This window comes from Camelina sativa, chromosome 11, assembly GCF_000633955.1.
Source record: "Camelina sativa cultivar DH55 chromosome 11, Cs, whole genome shotgun sequence".
NCBI classification, from domain to species: Eukaryota; Viridiplantae; Streptophyta; class Magnoliopsida; order Brassicales; family Brassicaceae; genus Camelina; species Camelina sativa.
In genome coordinates this window covers 35,157,913-35,176,987 of record NC_025695.1, presented here as the reverse complement: position 1 = coordinate 35,176,987, position 19,075 = coordinate 35,157,913, and the positions used below count along the sequence as shown (strand labels likewise).

Genomic DNA, 19,075 nt, shown 5'->3' with positions numbered 1-19,075 from the left:
CTGCACTAATTGACAGGTTGGAGCTACGGGCAAACCACTGAAAGATGTCGTTGCAGTTGGTATTGGTGGCAGCTTTTTAGGTCCACTGTTTGTGCACACGGCTATTCAAACAGGTGGCTGCATCTAGTCTTGGTACCTAGCCTCTTGCTACTGTTCTTTCTAGCTTGTGTAATTCAAATTTATGCTTTTATACATTTTCATTCTCAGATCCCGAAGCTCTACAGAGTGCTAAAGGACGCCAGCTGCGATTGTAAGAATTACGTATTTATTTCTATACATATATTTTTCTCTGTTTATTTCCGCAAGGCTTTGGTAGTTTAATGAATGATTGTCTTTATTGATATGCTTACGGTTTAAATTTTCTCCTGAAGGTCCACAGAAACTCCTAATTTATGTGTTCTTTTACCACTAGTGTCACATACTCCTTGTTTATCTAATTTTCGGGTAACTTAGTAAGAGGAGGCTGTATTGAACTTGTTAGCATCTAGTTATTCATCTTGGATTCCATTCTTGGTTATATTTTTTTTTTTTTGTCTTGTGGCAGTCTATGTTTACACCTCAATTTAATGTGTCTTTTTTTTGCAGCCTTGCAAATATTGATCCTGTTGATGTTGCGAGAAATATCAATGGACTAAATCCAGAAACCACTTTAGGTTCATGCTCAAAACTATCAATAAATGCACCTTTATCATTTCCATTTATCGGCTTTACTCTAAATAATCTTGAGGATACTTATAACTCCAGTGGTGGTGGTCTCAAAAACATTTACAACCGCTGAAACAATGCTGAACGCTAGAACATTGAGGGAATGGATTACAACTGCTCTTGGGTTAGTATTTTTGGCATTCTAAATCTTGTTTTGTTAGAAACTTACAATAACCATGGCCAGAAATCTGCCTCTCTCTTCAACTCCTCGTTTTGGCTGCTCTTAGTGATGTAGTAATGAATTTGCTCATACTTCGGCTACGTGCATCAGTGCATGTTGTTTTTCCTGTTTGTAGATGTCTATAGAAAGTATTTGTGACACCCTAGACGATAGACATTATCGTCAGAGGAAATCTTTTATGCTTTTACATTTACTAGCAATTTTGCTCAAAATATAATCTGTTATTCTTTATTCTACCCTTGTTTTGGATATCGTGAATGAACAACATTCATCTAACATGGGATAACTTAACAGGGCTTCGGCTGTTGCAAAACACATGGTTGCTGTCAGCACTAATCTTGCGGTATGTATTTGCCATAGTTTCTTTGGGGACATTATTTTTTTTGTGTTTTCCATCTTAGGAAAGTTAAACCGAATACAGAGACTTGAGCCTTTCTGATTATGTTGAGGCTTTCTAATTATGTAATGGATGGACATGTTAATCTAATCTTAAACTGAATTATATACCAGGTTAGTGGACAATGGTAGTCTCCATGTTGTAGGATTTATTATTTATTTCTACTTCAACATTTACATATTCAGAAAGTCAGGAGCATGTTTACACTCTGGATGTTTTGTTTAACAGTTAGTGGAGAAGTTCGGTATTGACCCAAACAATGCATTTGCATTTTGGGATTGGGTCGGCGGAAGGTACAGTGGTAAGTTCTTGTCTGTTTTCTTGGTGGATTCATTTTCTCTCCCATATCCATTTACTTAAGTCTTTATCTTAATCTGCTGCAGTTTGCAGTGCTGTTGGAGTCTTACCTTTGTCGCTGCAGTATGGCTTCTCTGTGGTTGAGAAGTACGGTAGCTTCTATTTATTATCCTTCTCATAAAATGTCTTTGGCATAGGAAGTAATACATATCTGTCTTCAGAGATTTATTTAAATAAGCTTGCAGATGTACTGGTTCTAACTATAAAGCCTCAGGAAATATATTGATGTATATTCTGTTTTATGTTTTCCCTTATCAGAATGACTTCTTCCTTTCTCTTTTGTTCCAATGGAATGTTCTATGTTTCTAAATCCAAAAGAAACCTTCTTAAAGCACGCAGTTGATATTTAGTCTTTTCTATTTTGTATTGCAGGTTTTTAAAGGGAGCTTCAAGCATCGATCAGCATTTCCAGTCCACACCATTTGAGAAGAATATTCCTGTGAGTGCCTTATTTTGATAATCGTCAAGAGTAACTTAAATTCTTCCTTCGATAATATGTATGAGTGCATCGGGTGTGTGAGATAATATAGAATCACTCTCCATGAAGCAGCCCTTATACTCATTTGATAGCAAGTCTTTCCGTTAACTCCTAGTATAGATTCCCATATGTTAGTATCTAGTGTAGGCAAGGCAGTGTGAGAGGTTGATTTGGTGACTTCTAACGATTTCAGGTGCTTTTAGGGTTGTTGAGTGTATGGAATGTATCGTTTCTTGGATATCCTGCCAGGGTAAGAATTGACTACTTCTACATCAGGCTGAATTTTTTTTTTCGGATTAAGATGTTCAGCCTCCATTAACATCCTTTGGTTTTCTCAGGCCATCTTACCTTACTCTCAAGCCCTTGAGAAATTTGCTCCGCACATTCAACAGGCATGTGAAGTGGATTTCCCTTTTGTTTCCTTAACCTTTGCTTCTTCATATCTATTTTTGACATTAAAATTAATTTTTTTCACTGGGATCAATTGTTTGATTTCAGGTTAGTATGGAGAGTAATGGAAAGGGAGTCTCAATTGATGGTCTGCCTCTCCCGTATGAGACTGGTGAGATTGATTTTGGTGAACCTGGAACAAATGGTCAACACAGCTTTTACCAACTAATTCACCAGGTACTTGCTACACATAGATTTCACTGGAAATTTTGACCGGGTTTTAGCAAGTTCTCAACGCATGATAAGCTAACGAGAAATGCATTACATCTTTCTTAATGATGTTTTAGGGACGTGTAATCCCTTGTGATTTTATTGGCATTGTGAAGAGTCAGCAACCTGTGTACCTGAAGGGTAGGCATTTCCATTTCTGTTGCTGTAAATTTGACTTGAGTTCTTTTTTGTGTATTCCCTTTCTTAAATTCTGAATTTGATTCACAGGAGAGGTGGTCAGTAACCATGACGAGTTAATGTCCAACTTTTTTGCCCAGCCTGATGCGCTTGCATATGGGAAAGTAAGACATTACATTTGGTCATTCGGGATAAATAGAGACTGATGTATGACTAAGGTTCCGTTGTAAAACAAACTTTTTGGTTTTTCCTTTGTAGACACCTGAACAGTTGCAGAAAGAGAACGTTTCGGAAAATCTCATTCCCCACAAGGTAAAAAATATGGCCTTGGATCTATATTAGAAAAAAGGACTTCTATGTTTTTCAGTATAATTACGTATAAACTGTTGTATTTTTCCACAGACATTCTCTGGCAATCGACCTTCTCTAAGCCTTCTACTTCCAGAATTGACTGCTTACAGTGTTGGCCAGGTCTGTCGATATTTCAGGTTTATCAGTACAGTCTTAAGGTTATTGCTATAAAAGCTGACATTTTTGTATATGTATCGTTTTCAGTTGTTGGCAATCTATGAACACAGAGTTGCAGTTCAAGGCTTTGTGTGGGGTATCAATTCGTTTGACCAGTGGGGAGTTGAGCTAGGAAAAGTTCTGGCTACTCAGGTGAGGAAGCAGCTTCATTCATCACGCACTCAAGGAACGGCTATCGAGGGATTCAATTATAGTACCACCACACTTTTGAAACGATATCTCGAGGTATGATTCTGTAAAGGCTCTCACATTCTCAAATTTCGTTCATGGCTTTGCCTAAAACCATCTCTCAAACACTCTTCCAGACAAGTTCCGAGCCGCAGATCTGATGAACAAGCCCCTGTTTCTCCGACTTCAGCCAAACGCAAACCATTGGAGCATTTTTCACGCTTGTTTTTCTTTTTTTGCAACTGTCCCTAATCAGTATACTTCATCGGCACTCATAAATCATCTAAAAATGAGTTCTAATAATCCAAACCCCATAAGTTCAGAACTGGGAGCATATTATTAGATGAGCTTTTTTTTTCTAATTAATTTATATGCTCATAAAAGGTTTAAGAATATTTCACAGCCTTTTTGTATCCTAAAGTCACCAAATCAGGACGAGGATGAGAACAAAACCGCTTCAGAAAATAACATAACCGTTGCTAAACATAATCACTTTTGCGCACAAGTCCTTACTATTACTCCTTGCTCCACTTCAACACTGTTTACACAATTGGTGGTTTAGAACTAAAAAGTTCACTCCAATGCATGTAAAGAATATGAAGTGATGAGTTTACAACTCTGGTTTGCTTATCACACCACGATTGAAATTTTGTTTCTTTCTGAGAATGGTAGTTCGCGACCATGATTGTCGGCGCATGACCCCATCATGTGCACGAGTTGTGTCCAGTTAAGTCAATGATATGACCATGTGATTGTGCTTTTTGTGTTAGCAGTCATTTACTTTGGTGGGTGACCGCCTCTAAAATCGATAACGCTCAAAACACATATTTCATAAACTTTACCACATGTAATCCAAGTAAACAACCTAAAGATGCTAAGCTAGTGTGACGTTTCTATAGGAGTTTCGACATGTCCTACGTAAAAACTTTAATAATTGCAAAGTTTTGGGGTTTGTTCTTGCTTTCCAAAACTAGCCTAACAAAACAAGATATGCACTTATAGCGTTCATGCAACAACATCAACACCCAACCGACTAATGGCGCTTCTATCGGTCCTGTTGTGTTAAGGGACCGTTGCCCGTGTACGAATCAACTGATCGAATGTTTTCATTAACTTAATATCATGTGGGACTGTTGAAGTTAGTTAATTAGTGGCTTTGTTAAAAACGAACAATTAGGTTTTTGGGAATTTTTGAGAAATCCTCTTTTCGTGTACCATTTTTCAAAAATACCTCTTTTATATATTCATTTTCAAAAATACTCATTTTTAAATATGAAAAATTATAAAGTTTTATATGGTTTACAAGACTTCTAGCTAATAACTACTACTTGGAGTCTCGATAGATATATTTATAGAGTTTTAAAAGGTTTACAAGGTTTTTTAAAAGTTTTAAAAGGTTTTTAAAAAGTATTTATAATATAGTTATAAAATATATATATTTATACACATATAAAAGTAATTTGTGTATATTTTTATAAGCATACACACATATTTGGAAAATTTTCAAAATTTTAGTGGTTTTTTTGATAATGTTTGAAAGAGGGGATATTTTTGAGATCCCCAACACTGTGTTTTTATTTCAGGGTTTCACTACAAGAAAACATGGAATCGCCGACTACAAAAACAGTCACTATTCAGTCGCAAACTACTTAGTAACAACTGATTGGCGACTGACATGCGTAGTCGGTAAACAGTGCGTCGCTAAAATAATCAGTCGCTAAACAGTCGAAACGGAGCTACTAATAGGTGACTGATAATTATGGTCGTTCTTCCCTCGCCATTCAGTTGCCAAATTTAGCGACTGAATTGCAACCCTTTAGCGATTGATCTAGTTACTCATTTGCGACTGTTTTGGTCACTGTTTTGTGTACGTTTCGGTGACTGTTTTACGACTGTTTAATTATCATGTTTTAAAAAAAAATCTGGTAAAAATGAATTATTTGATTTTAGAATACCAAAACTGATTATGAAAACTATAACTAAAACATAACAAACATGAAATTAAACAAAGACATAAGTTTAATTTTACATCCAACATAAGTTCAAGAAAGCATCCAAGAGTACAAGTCGCAAATATTACAAAAGTTTTCATAAACATGAGGGAAGGAGGGATAGTGAAGGAACCTAACTTTGAACATCATAAGGGTTTGGGTCATTGGTTTGAGACTCGAGGAAGGCGACATAGTTTGGGTTAGTCTTGAGGAAGCACACCAAGCGTGAGATCTTTGCTTGTTGCTCAGATGCAACTCATAAAGCCTCAGCTGCAACCCGTGAAGCCTTTGCATCCCTCTCTGCTTGTTGCTCTATTTTGCGGTTAGCTTCTTCAAGCTGTTTTTGCAGGCTTGTGAAAGTAGAAGAGCTTCCAGAGAACTTCCGCTTTCTGTTGATGTAACTCCCTAGGCTTCCAACTCCAAAGTATGTTCCTCTATCATTTATGAAAGTAGACTGCATAAACAAAACAGAGATAAAAAGTTACATCATTACATAACAATGAAAAACTTAATAACTATTGGAAAGTAGCAAATTACCTGAAGAAAAAGCTCATCATCCTCCTCGTGAGATAGCACTGATCGACATGAAGTACCATCAGAAGACTCATCATTATCCAGAGCAGCCAACTTAGCTTCCCTTTTTTTCTTATATGCCTCATGAACTGCTTGCGCTTTCTTATCCACAAAAGTACCATCTTTCTTGGTATGAGTCCTGAGAAAAACTTCAGGAATAGTTGGCGGTCTTCCCAATTCCACTTCCTGAAATGTTAGACAATTAAAAGGTTAAGAACCATATGATGTCAAGTAATTAAACAATGAAAAGGTTATGATGTAACTCACCATCTCTTGTTCGATTTATAAGTAAGACTTCGGCCTTGATACATGCTTGTGAGGGCCAAGACCATTACGGTCAGACATTCGAGCTGCTGAATTGGTTGCACACTTTGCCATGGCTTCTTCTGTGTTCCAATAGTCACACATTTTTTTCCACAGATTTTTCTCAATCCAACTCGGTTTCACTTGATCTCGCTGAGCTGCTGCCTTGGAAACCATGTCTTTCATACGGTTTTGACAAATGGTATAGAACTTTTCTTGAACCACACCGGTTAGTGAGGGATCCCAGGTGTGTGTTTTCTACAAAAGAAGACTGTTAGTGATATAAAAAACCAAAAAAAAAAAAAACTATAAATACAGAAATCAAATTGAAAGGAGTAGAAATTTACCGCGAATTCCAAGAAGTATTTTTCTCTTCTTGCAGTAGGAACACAACCCCAACCGTAATATGGACCATCAAACTTGTTTGTAAACACTTTTGTAATCTTTCGGGTAATTGATGACTTGTCTTTACCAAACCTTCAAACACAAACAAATCAAAAATAAAATTCTAATCAAACACAAAAAAACCCTTCAAACATAAACAAATCGAAAATACAAAATTCTTAAAATTCTAATCAAACACAAACAAACCTAAATTCTAATCAATTCAAGTAAAATTCTAATCAATTCAAGTAAAATTCTAATCAAACTAATCAACTAAAAATTATAATCTTACCAAGTGGTTCCACGCTCTAACGAGGGAAAGAGGACAGTGGTATACAACTCACGGCCTGGTTGGACAAGCATGTCATGCAAAGCAGCGAGTACATCAGGTGGGAGATTTGATTGCCTAACACCGTCATCCTCAGAATCAGCTTCTTCTTCCTCATGTGAGTTTTGCGCTTGAGAACTATGATGCGATGCAGAATCTGCTCGAGGTTGACTAGGTTGAGAAGAGGGTGGTCGATGATTTGAGACGTGAGGAGACTGTGGAGGTAGAGGAGTCGTCGCGGAGGCTAGAGGTTGAGGAAAAGGACGCCTAATTGGAGCTTCGCTGGAAGGGGATGTTCCTGGAAAGCTCCTTGAGTTCTGGAACAGATTTGTCGGAGGTGGATAGTCTCGGTAAGAAGGTGTAGGTCTCGCTGGAGGCTGGAGGATTGGGACAGGAATTCCCTGAGAATCAGTGTTTGGATCTCGCTGGTTCGTCGGCGTGAAGGTATATTGGTTGGGAAGAGTAGCGGGTCTTCGATTCACCGTTTGTGAGGTTCCAGCGGTTCGATTTGAGGGGTTTCTTCCCTCCTCCTCTTTTCTTTACTCCAGCCATCAATATCGAGAGATACAAGGAGGGGGATGAAGATTTAGGGTTTTCTCGATTGAGAGCAATTGAGATCTAAGGTTTTCTCGGTGGATGAAGAGAAATGAGAGATTAGGGTATCTCGGGGGTGAGGATGAGATCGATTTGGGTTTTCGCCGTTTTGTTACGGCCAAAATTTGGTTTAAGGCCCAAATTAAATATATCAATCGCTAATGAGTAGCTGCTTAGTCGCAATGTTTGGCGACTGTCAAATTGGTCTCGAAATTAGTCGCAAATAGGCGACTAAACTGTAACATTATGCATCAGTCTTGAATTAGCGTCTACTAGGCGACTGTTTTATTTTAGTAGCCATTCAATAGCAAAACAATCGCAATGCAGTCTTTAGTCGCAACTTAGAGTCGGCAATTCCATGTTTTCTTGTAGTGTTTATATATGGTTTATATATAGCTTCCGTGTTCAAATTCAAACAATTTTAGTTAGGTGTGTTCAATCAGGATTTTGATTTGGTTTCAGATTTTCAGTTTATGAATAATGGTATACATCCATATTGGAGTGTTTGGATAGATTCGGTTTCGATTTAGATTAGGAGTTTAGTCAATTATATTATTAACATATTGGTGTTTTCTTTCGGTTTTTTTCTTTGTTCGGATTCAGATTTGGTTTATCGAATATAGAAAAGATAATCCATTTAAACCATATATTAAGATATAGTTTAGTTTTTTGAATCTAACATTTCAGTTTGGATCGGTTTATCCGAGTTGAACACCCCTAGTATATCATAACATACCTCTTAAAATCAATATCTTTTAGTATTTTGTAAGGGAAAAATGTCATGAGGGGCTAGCTAATGCCTTGTGTTTCTAATTACGGAAGAAGGAGATGCATGACATGGAGATCAAGCTAATTTTATCGAGTATTTCTCACCTATTCTTTGTGTTTTCTTTGGTCAATTTTTAAGTTTGGACTTTAATTTTGATTGTGAGAAAAGGAGATTTTTTTTTTAATTTGTACTCCCTATTAAAAGTAGTTTTTGAGTATTTGGTATTTTAAAAATTGATGAAATTACCTTCAGAATTTATGAAATATGTGTTTTGGCATTTTAATGCATGATTTGATCATTTTGTTTTGAATATATTTTCTAATATTTATAATCAAATTTAATGATTTAAAGAGTGTTGTTTTTAAAAAATTAGATTGATCGAGTGTTACAATAAATGAGATACTTTTGAATTTTACATTCATTTGACATTGATTTCGTGCAAGAGAAAAACAAAATAAAAACTTGATGGCTAAGTTCAAAGTTGGTGTTGGTAAGATCAACATCACATATTGAATCAATATAATTGTGATATAGCCATATAGGTAAAATTAAAAAAAGGTGTTTGGTATAACACTCATTGGAGGATGTATTTTACCTATGTAAGAAGGTTATATATTTGTTGTTTAAAAGTAGACCGTAGAACTGAATAGTAAAACGATTGTTAATAAAAAAGTTTTCCAACAGTTTCTATCTAACCATAGAGCTGGGATATAAAAGGATTTATTTATTTATTTATTATTATTATTTTTTAAATGAAGGAAGAAAGTCTCACTATAAAATTAGAAAAGGTTGTTGTCGATCGAGATGAGGAACTTGAAGTTTGCAAGAACGAATCAGAGCAAGAATTAAGGGGCAATTGTCTTCTTAAATCTATAAATGTTTTTATTGACTTAGCATGTGGTATTTGTTGAAGTTAGTTGTAACACTTTATTTGCTTAATATGCTTTTAATGCAATACTTAGTTTTGTAGGCTGAGGAATAGTGGTTAGTGTGAAAAGTTAAATCTATAGTCATTTTTATGTTTATGCATAGTCTCTACCACAAACTGTTTACATTGGTTTTGTCTCAGAGACAAGCAAACGAAGAGGACCAACCTTAAAGGACCGATCTCAAACCCCATCTCTTGTTTTGCTTTTCAAAATGAAACTCCACTCATTTTCTCAGTTTCTGGTCATCCCCAATTTGTGGAAACAAACAATAAAACCCAGCCTGGACTTCTTGTTATCTTTCTATAATTCTATTAATCTAACAAAACTTGCCCAACTTTCTTTGAAATAATTCTCTTTTATTATTATCATTATTAAATGAATTATGGAGAGACATAGTATAGAAACAGTAACTCCCTGTCTATACACGTAATAAAATAATTACCTGTACTGTAATTTTTAAATTCCATGTCACACACTAAACACTTTTTTTTTTCCCCTTTCTGACAAGAAAGAACAACATATTAAGGACAAAAGAAAAAAAAAAAAAACAAATCAAGAACCCTTAACCTTATCATCACGATCAACGGCGCTTGAGTTCTTGCAATGAGCAATGGCCGCTTGAATCGCAGCTTGTAACTCTTCCATGGTGCTATCACTAGACGATGATGACGTCGACGCTGAGCTTGACGATAGTCCCGCCGTGGACACTCGGAGATGTCCACTATTAGTCGGAGATGTTCTCATTGAAGCCGGAGCCGAGAACAACTCACCTCTCCTTCCTCTTATCAGATCTCTCTTGTTGTACGATCCACTAATCATTGTTTTGCTGTTTCCGTTCGGACCCATGAGAGAGGATGAGAAAGAATAAGATGAAGTCTGTCTTCTGTTCCTAAACTGCGTGCCGTTTCGTCTCCTTTGAAATAACATCCTTATGTACTTCTTGACAGCGTGACTTAGATCTAAGCTCATAGGTTTCTTGATCTTCTGCTGATGGTGTTCTTGTTCTCGCTCGTTGCTTTCAAACCCTTTTTTCCATTTTGATAAACCAAAGAGAGAAAATGACTTGACGGGTTTGGTTTTTATCCGGTTCTCACATTCCGCTTTATCGCCCGTACTGTTGTTGTTCTTTGCCTCCGTACTGATGTTTGTGATAGCGTTTTCAGTGTTGTTGTTGTTGTTCTTTGTGGTAGGCTGGTCAGGTTCATTAACGGGAAGGGTAAATCCGTCATTATACGAGCCGGTGGAAGTTCGAGGAGAGACGGGGAGGTGAGAGAGGAGGTGGAGAGGGAGAAGATGGCCGTGGAAGAAGATCTCATCGGCCGGGGACAAGTCGACGGCGAATGGATCGGTTTGTTGATAAGACGATGTCGTTTTGTTTGAACCTCTAAGAGTAGGACTGATGTGTTTAGAGGAAGAAGAGAGAGGCTGGAGAGAGATAGTGAAAGAGAAGTCATGAGAAGGAGAAGAACAAGTGGATGATATTGGTGAAGGTGATGATTGCAAAGCTTCTTGTTTAGGGTTTTGCTTTTCAGAAAAAGTTTGAGAACTGTTCTTCACCTGTTGTAGATGGGTTTCCATGATGATTGAGGAAAAAAAAAAGAAAAGAAAAATAAAAAAAGGGAAAAGGGAGTTTTGTGTTGATCAAAGGATATGATGGTAATAATAATATTATTATTTAGGTTCGGTCTTGAGACTTACATTAAGTGGGGTTCTATGTTTTTCTTTTATGCCTTTATTTATTTATGATTATTAGTATTTTTCCGGTTTTTCTGTAAAGGTGGAAGAAGAATATGACAAAAACTTTTCTTGAGGAGAAGATAAGGAAGCCGTGGAGAGAGACGACCAACGAAGGAAAGAGAAAAATTATAGAATGGTCAATACAAAAATAGTAGACGAATTGTGTCGTGGAAAAAAGAATGTAATGCCAAAAACACATGTTAGTATTGATGTGAAAGCAAATTGGTTCGAGGTGGGATGGACATATCACATACCATATGTAGTATATATCTCTGCTGAACTATGTGGTATGTGATATGTCGAATTACAGATCCTGTGGGAGGATCTACTGAACTATGATCAATTCCCGACGTGTCAAGTGGATGCACTTGCGACTTACGCCGTCAGTTGGAGAAGAAAAGAGAGGATGACAAGGTATATCAGTTTCTTCTCGGTCTCAACGATGAGGTTTATGGTAGTCTCCGCACAACAATTATCAGCAGCAAGCCATTACCAAACCTAAATCAAGTCTATTCCAAGGTGAAATCCGTGGAACGTGTACGTACGGTGATGAGGAATCGTGAGGAGCAAGGCACGCAAGCTGCAGCTTTTGCAGTGCAAATCGCTAAACCTCTTGAAGCACCAGAAGACAAAAGCAAGCACCTCTGCTCCCATTGTAAAAGACGTGGCCATACCAAGGAAGCATGTTTTCAACTTGTTGGTTATCCACAATGGTGGGGTGAGAGAGGAGGCAAATCTGTTCGTGGTCGCGGATCTGGTGGTGTTGCAAGAGCGAACGCAACGATGGTCATAGGATCTGAGGACCAAAGTGCTGAAGCTTCAAGGAGTGGATTCACTGGGCTCAACAATGATCAGTGGAAAACATTGATGCAGCTTCTCGAAAACCAGAACAAGGGGCCATCAAATCGCCTAAATGGTAAGCCTGATTCTCTTGATTGGGTTCTTGATACTGGCGCTTCTAATCATATGACAAGTAGTTCTGCTTTTCTTCGTGATATCACATCAATACTGCCTTGTAAAATTGGTCTTCCTGATGGACATGAGACTAAGACAGATAAGAAAGGGACAGTCTGCTTCGATGACAATTTTGCATTGCAAAATGTTTTGTTGGTTCCTCAGTTGCGTTGTAATCTGATCTCTGTCTCCCAGCTGGTAAAGGACTGCGATTGTGTCATGCAAGTTGCTAACATCGGGTGTGTGTTACAGGACCGTACAACGCGGGAGTTGATTGGCGCCGGTGAATTACGAGAGGGTCTATACTTCTTTCGACGCATAGGAATTTTTTCAGCTTTTCGCACAAATAAAAGTGGAGCCGAAGACACTTGGCATCAGTGACTTGGCCATACGTCTAATGGCGTCTATGATTTACTTCCAGTTTTTAGTAAAGGAGTTTCGGATTTTTCATCTTGTGATGTATGTTTGCGAGCTAAACAAACTCGCGATACGTTTCATTCCAGTCTTAATAAAGCGTCGAAGATTTTTGAATTAGTACATTTGAATGTATGGGGACCCTATCGCACCTCTAGTACTTGCAACTCCAACTACTTTCTAACCATTGTGGATGATTTCTCACGAGGAACGTGGGTATACTTGCTACACGATAAAGCTCAAGTAAAGAATATCTTTTCAACCTTTCTAAAACTTGTTTCTCTTCAGTTTGATAAGGAAGTTCAGATTGTCCGTAGCGACAACGGCACCGAATTTGTGTGTATGCGCGACATGTTTGCTGAACAAGGAATCATTCATCAAACGTCATGCGTCGGCACACCTCAACAAAACAGCCGAGCAGAGCGTAAACATCGTCACTTGTTAAACATTGCACGGGCTCTGCTTTTTCAGTCCAACCTGCCTGTGAAATTTTGGGGCGAGAGTGTCTTGACAGCTGCTTATGTCATCAATCGCACACCGTCTCTGTTACTTCAAGGAAAAACGCCTTACGAACTTCTTTACGATGTTGCTCCGGAGTATGACCACCTCAAAGTTTTTGGTTGTTTAGCATATGCACACAACCAATAGCGAGGTGGTGAAAAATTCGCCTCTAGGAGTAAGAAGTGCGTTTTTGTTGGATACCCATTCGGCAAAAAGGGGTGGACTCTGTTTGATCTCAAGCCAGAGCAAATTTTTGTTTCACGAGATGTTGTCTTCGTTGAGGATGTCTTTCCCTCTTACGATTTGTCTCCCGGTGTTTCTAAGGTTGATGTTGACTTAGATGGTGATTGGCTTCCTGATGAATCGCCTCTGAACAACACTACCAATGTTGGTGAATCGAGTTCTGTTCCGGGTCCTGCTGAATTTAGCGATGGCACCGTTCATTCTCCATCATCAACTGGGCCTACTTCTCATATTGATCCACCACCGGATATTGAGCCAGAAACAACCACTCAAAATGGGCCTGAGCCCAGCCCATCTGCTCCATCATCTCCTTCCTCTTCCGCCGATACACATCACACAATTGAACCTGTAGATCCCGACGACAGGGAGGGTTCATCCCACGATAAACATGAGATTCTCGAAGCACTGGGTCGTGGAAAGCGAGTGAAGCAACCTTCCATTAAGCTAAAGGATTTCGTGGTTCGTACGGTGACAGCAGATCCAATTTTGCCGGAACCCACTTGTCGTTTTCCAATTTCGGATATTCTGACCTCGGAGGAATTCTCTCCACAGCATCGTGCTTTTCTAATGGCTCTCACCGATAACACTGAACCAACCACTTTCCGGGATGCAGTCACTGACACAAGATGGTCTGCAGCCATGGGATCTGAAATCGATGCTCATGGAATTAATCACACATGGGACATTACTGAATTACCCAAAGGTAAGAAAGCTCTTGGATGCAAATGGGTTTATCGCATTAAATACCTTGCAGACGGCACGATTGAGCGCTATAAAGCGCGGTTAGTGGTCTTTGGCAACAACCAGAAGGAAGGTGTCGACTATTCCGAAACATTCGCCCCAGTTGTAAAGATGACTACAATTCGAGCCACACTCAAGGTTGCTGCTGCTCGAAACTGGTCCTTACATCAAATGGACGTGCATAATGTATTCCTACACGGTGATTTGAATGAGGAAATTTATATGAAACTGCCACCTGGGTTTCAACCTGAGAATGGTGATCACAATCTTGTTTGTCGCCTTCGGAAGTCTTTATATGGTCTTCGTCAAGCGCCTCGTTGCTGGTTTGAGAAACTACAGACTGCATTACTTTGGTATGGTTTCAAAAAATCTTATCGTGATTATTCATTATTCATATTAACGAGAGGTCATGTTTAGCTTTACGTTTTGGTTTATGTTGATGACTTAGTCATCACGGGAAGCTGCCTCGATACAATTTCCGAGTTGAAAGAGTATTTGAGTTTCTGTTTTCATATGAAAGATCTAGGTGCTCTCAAAAATTTATTGGGTATCGAGGTCACCAGGCGATCCGATGGCATCTTTCTCAATCAAAGGAAATAAGCTCTCGATATTCTCCAAGAAAGTGTCCTTCAAAACTTTCAACCCGAAACATTCCCCATGGAACAACAACACAGTCTTGGTCGTGTGACCAGTCCTCTCTTATCCGACCCAGCAAGGTATCGCCGCTTAGTTGGCCGCCTGATCTATCTCCTTGCGACACGCCCCGACCTGACGTACTCGGTTCACATCTTGTCTCAGTTTATGCAGCGTCCAACTCATGCACATTGGGACGCTGCCCTATGAGTTGTCCGCTATTTACATGGTTTCCCTAGTCAAGGTATTCTTTTAAGTTCTGATGATGATCTACAGCTCACTGGTTGGTGTGATGCAGATTGAGGTGGTTGTCCCGTTAGTAGACGCTCCCTCACCGGCTGGTTTGTTTCTCTTGGCAACTCACCCTTATCATGGAGATCGAAGAAACAAAATGTTGTCTCCATGTCTTCGGCAGAAGCCGAATATCGCAGTATGTCCTTAACACTTCGTGAGCTCAAGTGGTTAAAGGGTTTGTTAGAAGACTTGGGCATCAAGCAAACCCTTCCTATCGACTTACATTGTGACAGCCAAGCCGCGATTCACATTGCCGCAAATCCTGTCTTTCATGAACGCACCAAACATGTCAAACTCGATTCTCACAACGTTCGTGACGCTGCTAAAGTTAATCTCATTCGTCTTCGTTTTGTTCGCTCAACTTCCCAGCTTGCGGATGTCTTCACCAAAGCCTTAGGACGCCGCGACTTCGAGGGACTAATTGGCAAGTTGGGTCTTCATCCTCCTCAGTCTCCAACTTAAGGGAGGGTATTGGAGTAAATACAATATCACTAGATAAGGAAATGCTATCAATTCATTTTCTTACAGTTGTGCATATCTCTAATTGATATCTGCATTGTAATTAGGCATTTAAGTCTATAGCTTCTTCACCAAGTCTGCATCTGTATATATCTCTGCCTTTGTGGCTTGTCAATAGAATACACATATTCAGTCTCTTTCTGTTCAGTGTGGGTGTTCATTTTTACCCCTCTCCTTGTATACAAATTTGGATCCCCTTGACTTGCTCCCAACTAAAAGTCTCTCCCCATGTGATGCAAAGACCAAGTTAGTTTTGATCATCTGATGGTTTAGTCTCAGTTTTTTTGACCAATCTTGATAAATTCTATTCAATATGGATTAATTTCTTAAAATTATGTTTTGATTTTTTTATGTTGTATAGTTATGTTTTTTTTTTTTTTGCTAAGCTTGTATAGTTATGTTTTGGCTTCGTTGTCGAGAAAAAAAGATCTCATTAGTTTTATGATATTTATATAATTAAAAAAAAATCTTTAGACACATATGGTTGCGGAAGCCTTTTTGGTCGTCAAAGGTTTAAAGGTCGTACACCAGTTCTGGGGTTTGACTCCCAAAAAGAATATATTTTTGTTAGTGATAACAAAATTTATCGTTGGTTCTAATGTACTGGTGGCAGAGCCGTCTGTCGTGGTCCGTGGATCCAAATATTTCAGAGAGAGAGCATCGTGGAATCGTTGTTCATGGAAGATATTCATCGTCATCGCATAGGTTCCATATGTAATCATCATACATAACAAGATTAGGTCAACTAATGATGGTTTAATAGATGGAAATATTTCTAATATGGAGTTTAGTGCGTTTTTACTTTAAAATATGTATTTACATTTAAGTTTATAATGTTTCATCTATACTATATCTGATTATTATTGAGCTGAGCTTTGTTGACCCATGAATCTCTACCCATTTTGACATTCCTAATTATTATATATTTTATGTTTAACAATTTTAACTTATAATTTTCTGTTTATTTTTTTTTAATGTGTAGTCTAATGGATAAAAAGTAAACATTTATATTTAACGTATACATTACGTGATGAATGATGTACAGTACTCATATTTACTAATCGTTAACATGGAAATAGATAAAAAAAAGATAAAAAAACTAGAGATGAAGGAATATAAAATCTAAATTCCTATTTTTAACTTAAGACACACCAAATTTCATACGTGTGTGAGTTTAGAAAAGCTTAGCCTCATAACATAATTTTGATAATTATAAAAAAAAGAAGAAATTATGAGATATCCTATAGAATTATTGTGTAGCTTCACTTTTTTATATGAAACATCCTCACAAGAATGAGATAACCTCATAATAAATAAATAAATTTTCTACAGAAAAAGAGAAGCAAGAAATTGAAGCAATGTTGGTGTTTTAAATGAAATTAATTCGTTTGGTGAGAAAATATGAGATGATATGTGACATCCCGGATTATGGAGAGGTTTAAAAAAATTGATTTGGCTATCTATGTCATCAAAGTGCACTTATCTTTTCGGTCAAGAGTCCTGAGAGATCTCTAGAGTTAAGTTTGCTTGAGCTGGAGTAGTTTAAGGATGGGTGACCTTCCGAGAATTGATTGTCAGAACTCTACGAGTGAGAAAAAAACACATGGAAATATCATGTGGTGATTTATAGGGACGGTAAACAAGTCTTTAAAGCCTCATAGACATAACAAACCGACACTCGGATATGGATGGACTCACATGCCTAGTGAGAGGACATGAGGTCTATTAAGGAAGGTGCGCCCATGGGAGAGGTGTGGACATTAGATCCACTAAAAAGTGGCGGTCGGAGCAGTACTATCTATTTTTTAGGATTAGTAATTGATTGTATAATTTTTTTAATTATGATATTATATTAATTAATTATATAATTTTGTTAATCCATTTCTATTTTAAAGAAAAAATTTCTTGTAAAATTAGTAACTTAAAATTAGAATTAGTAAATAATTTCATAATTTCTAATATTATTGAAAAATACATATTAATGTTTTTACATTTAAAAACTATTTAAAATATTTATATATTATTGTAATTTTCATTTTATATTTGTTAAAAATCAAATATTTAAAAACAATATTTTTTTGTTTATATGTATATGTATTAGAATATTCTATTTATCAAGAAAAAAAAGAATTTTCTATTTATATTTTTAAAATTGTGAATTTTCCTTATCAGCATGTTTTTTATATTTTTGAAACAAATTTTGTTGATATACATATTAGAATTATCCTTTAACATTTTTAATATTGTTTAATTTTATATTTTTCTTATAAATATATATTTACAATTTTATAATTGTTAAATACAGATAATTTTTTAATAGATGAGAGAATCTCTAATTATTAAAACTAACATGTATTGTGAATTACTAACTTTAGAAAATAAGTTTTATATAATAAGATTATCGGATCTTTTAGATCTAGAGGTGGATCCGAATGAAGTAGATTTCGAATTCCGGTTAATAATCCCCCTAGCTAAGGTGTGTTAATTTGTTCCTCGGAAGAACCAAAATTCACGTGGATGGAATGTAGCTGTGAGAGAAAGATTCATTTGGGTACAAAGGACAAATAGAAAGTTACCAAATATTTTGTGGAACCATTCATTCGATAAGATTTGTCATGGGGAATTGAGTGAGAAGAACAACATGTCACTTTGTTATTCATCCGTACGTGAAACGACTTATGTCCAAAAGTGTCAACATGGGTTCTCTTCCTTTCAAATGACCTCAACCCAATTTAATGCTGGATTTTGTTAGGTCCCCTTTTGCTTTTTCCACTTATATGTCTATCTAATTTTGAAGCTCAAGCTCTTGTATTTTTAATTATTGTTACCTTAGGTTAAAGGCAATCAAATTCAACTTTAGTGTCACTATATATTCCGGGGGATGGGGTAGAAACTAGCGGCACTCAAGTATGTAGTGATCAAAAGTCAAACCTAGCTTGCTCGGAGCTTAAGGTTTTCGTGAAAGAAAAACAGAAAGTTAAAAGACTTCAAAGGAGAACAAGTTCTCGTTCTTCAGTGAAACAAGTTCAAGTTTATGTGAATGAAAGCCTAAAATCAAAAGAGTGAAGATCTCGCTAAGAAAAATTTGTCCCTTAATTTGCCATGTCATCCTTTGGAAGATAAGGAACCAAATGGTTGACATTGAAGACATCATCCGTGTGCATATAATTGATCCGCACCCCCAACGGTCCGATCTTTTGAGCTTTCAGCTTCTTAAAAGTGCGAGCCAAAAATCAATCTTTAGTTAATACAACCCACACCAAGTCACCAACATTAAATTGGATATCTCTCTATGTGAATAGCCATTAGCCTTTTACCTCACCGTGGCTGTTTCAAGATAGTACGAACTTGTTCATGGAGTGTGACAAACTCTTCCACAAAATCACAAGCACGACCATGGAGCTGCGAACGATCAGGAGCATTACTCAATTCAACAAGTCCTCACGGAAGCAAGCCATAAACTATACGAAATGGACCAAAACCGGTACTCCGATTAAGTGCATGATTATGAGTAAACTCAGCCTGACATAGAGCTTTATCCCACAAATTGATGTTC

The 19,075-nt window shown here is 37.3% G+C and overlaps 3 protein-coding genes across 3 annotated transcripts; 2 read left to right on the top strand and 1 right to left on the bottom strand.

The window, feature by feature from the left end:
* On the top strand, positions 17-3,954 carry LOC104725208 (glucose-6-phosphate isomerase, cytosolic; the record flags this gene model as incomplete). Its single annotated transcript, XM_010443826.2, is given in 17 exon segments — positions 17-113; positions 208-250; positions 586-653; positions 745-829; positions 1,181-1,229; positions 1,512-1,584; positions 1,667-1,727; positions 2,013-2,079; positions 2,312-2,368; positions 2,457-2,510; positions 2,617-2,745; positions 2,856-2,919; positions 3,007-3,080; positions 3,175-3,228; positions 3,319-3,387; positions 3,472-3,669; positions 3,750-3,954. Coding segments are annotated over 17 exon segments (1,266 nt in total), but the record flags the coding sequence as incomplete, so codon positions are not given.
* On the bottom strand, positions 9,884-11,163 carry LOC104725207 (BRI1 kinase inhibitor 1-like). Its single transcript, XM_010443825.2, has one exon. The coding sequence runs from the start codon at positions 11,059-11,061 to the stop codon at positions 10,036-10,038; it is 1,026 nt and encodes a 341-aa protein (XP_010442127.1). The 5' UTR covers positions 11,062-11,163; the 3' UTR covers positions 9,884-10,035.
* Positions 11,258-12,730, top strand: LOC104725206. Its single transcript, XM_010443824.1, has 2 exons — positions 11,258-12,136; positions 12,427-12,730. Exons 1-2 carry the CDS (start codon positions 11,770-11,772, stop codon positions 12,459-12,461), a joined length of 402 nt encoding a protein of 133 aa, XP_010442126.1. The 5' UTR covers positions 11,258-11,769; the 3' UTR covers positions 12,462-12,730.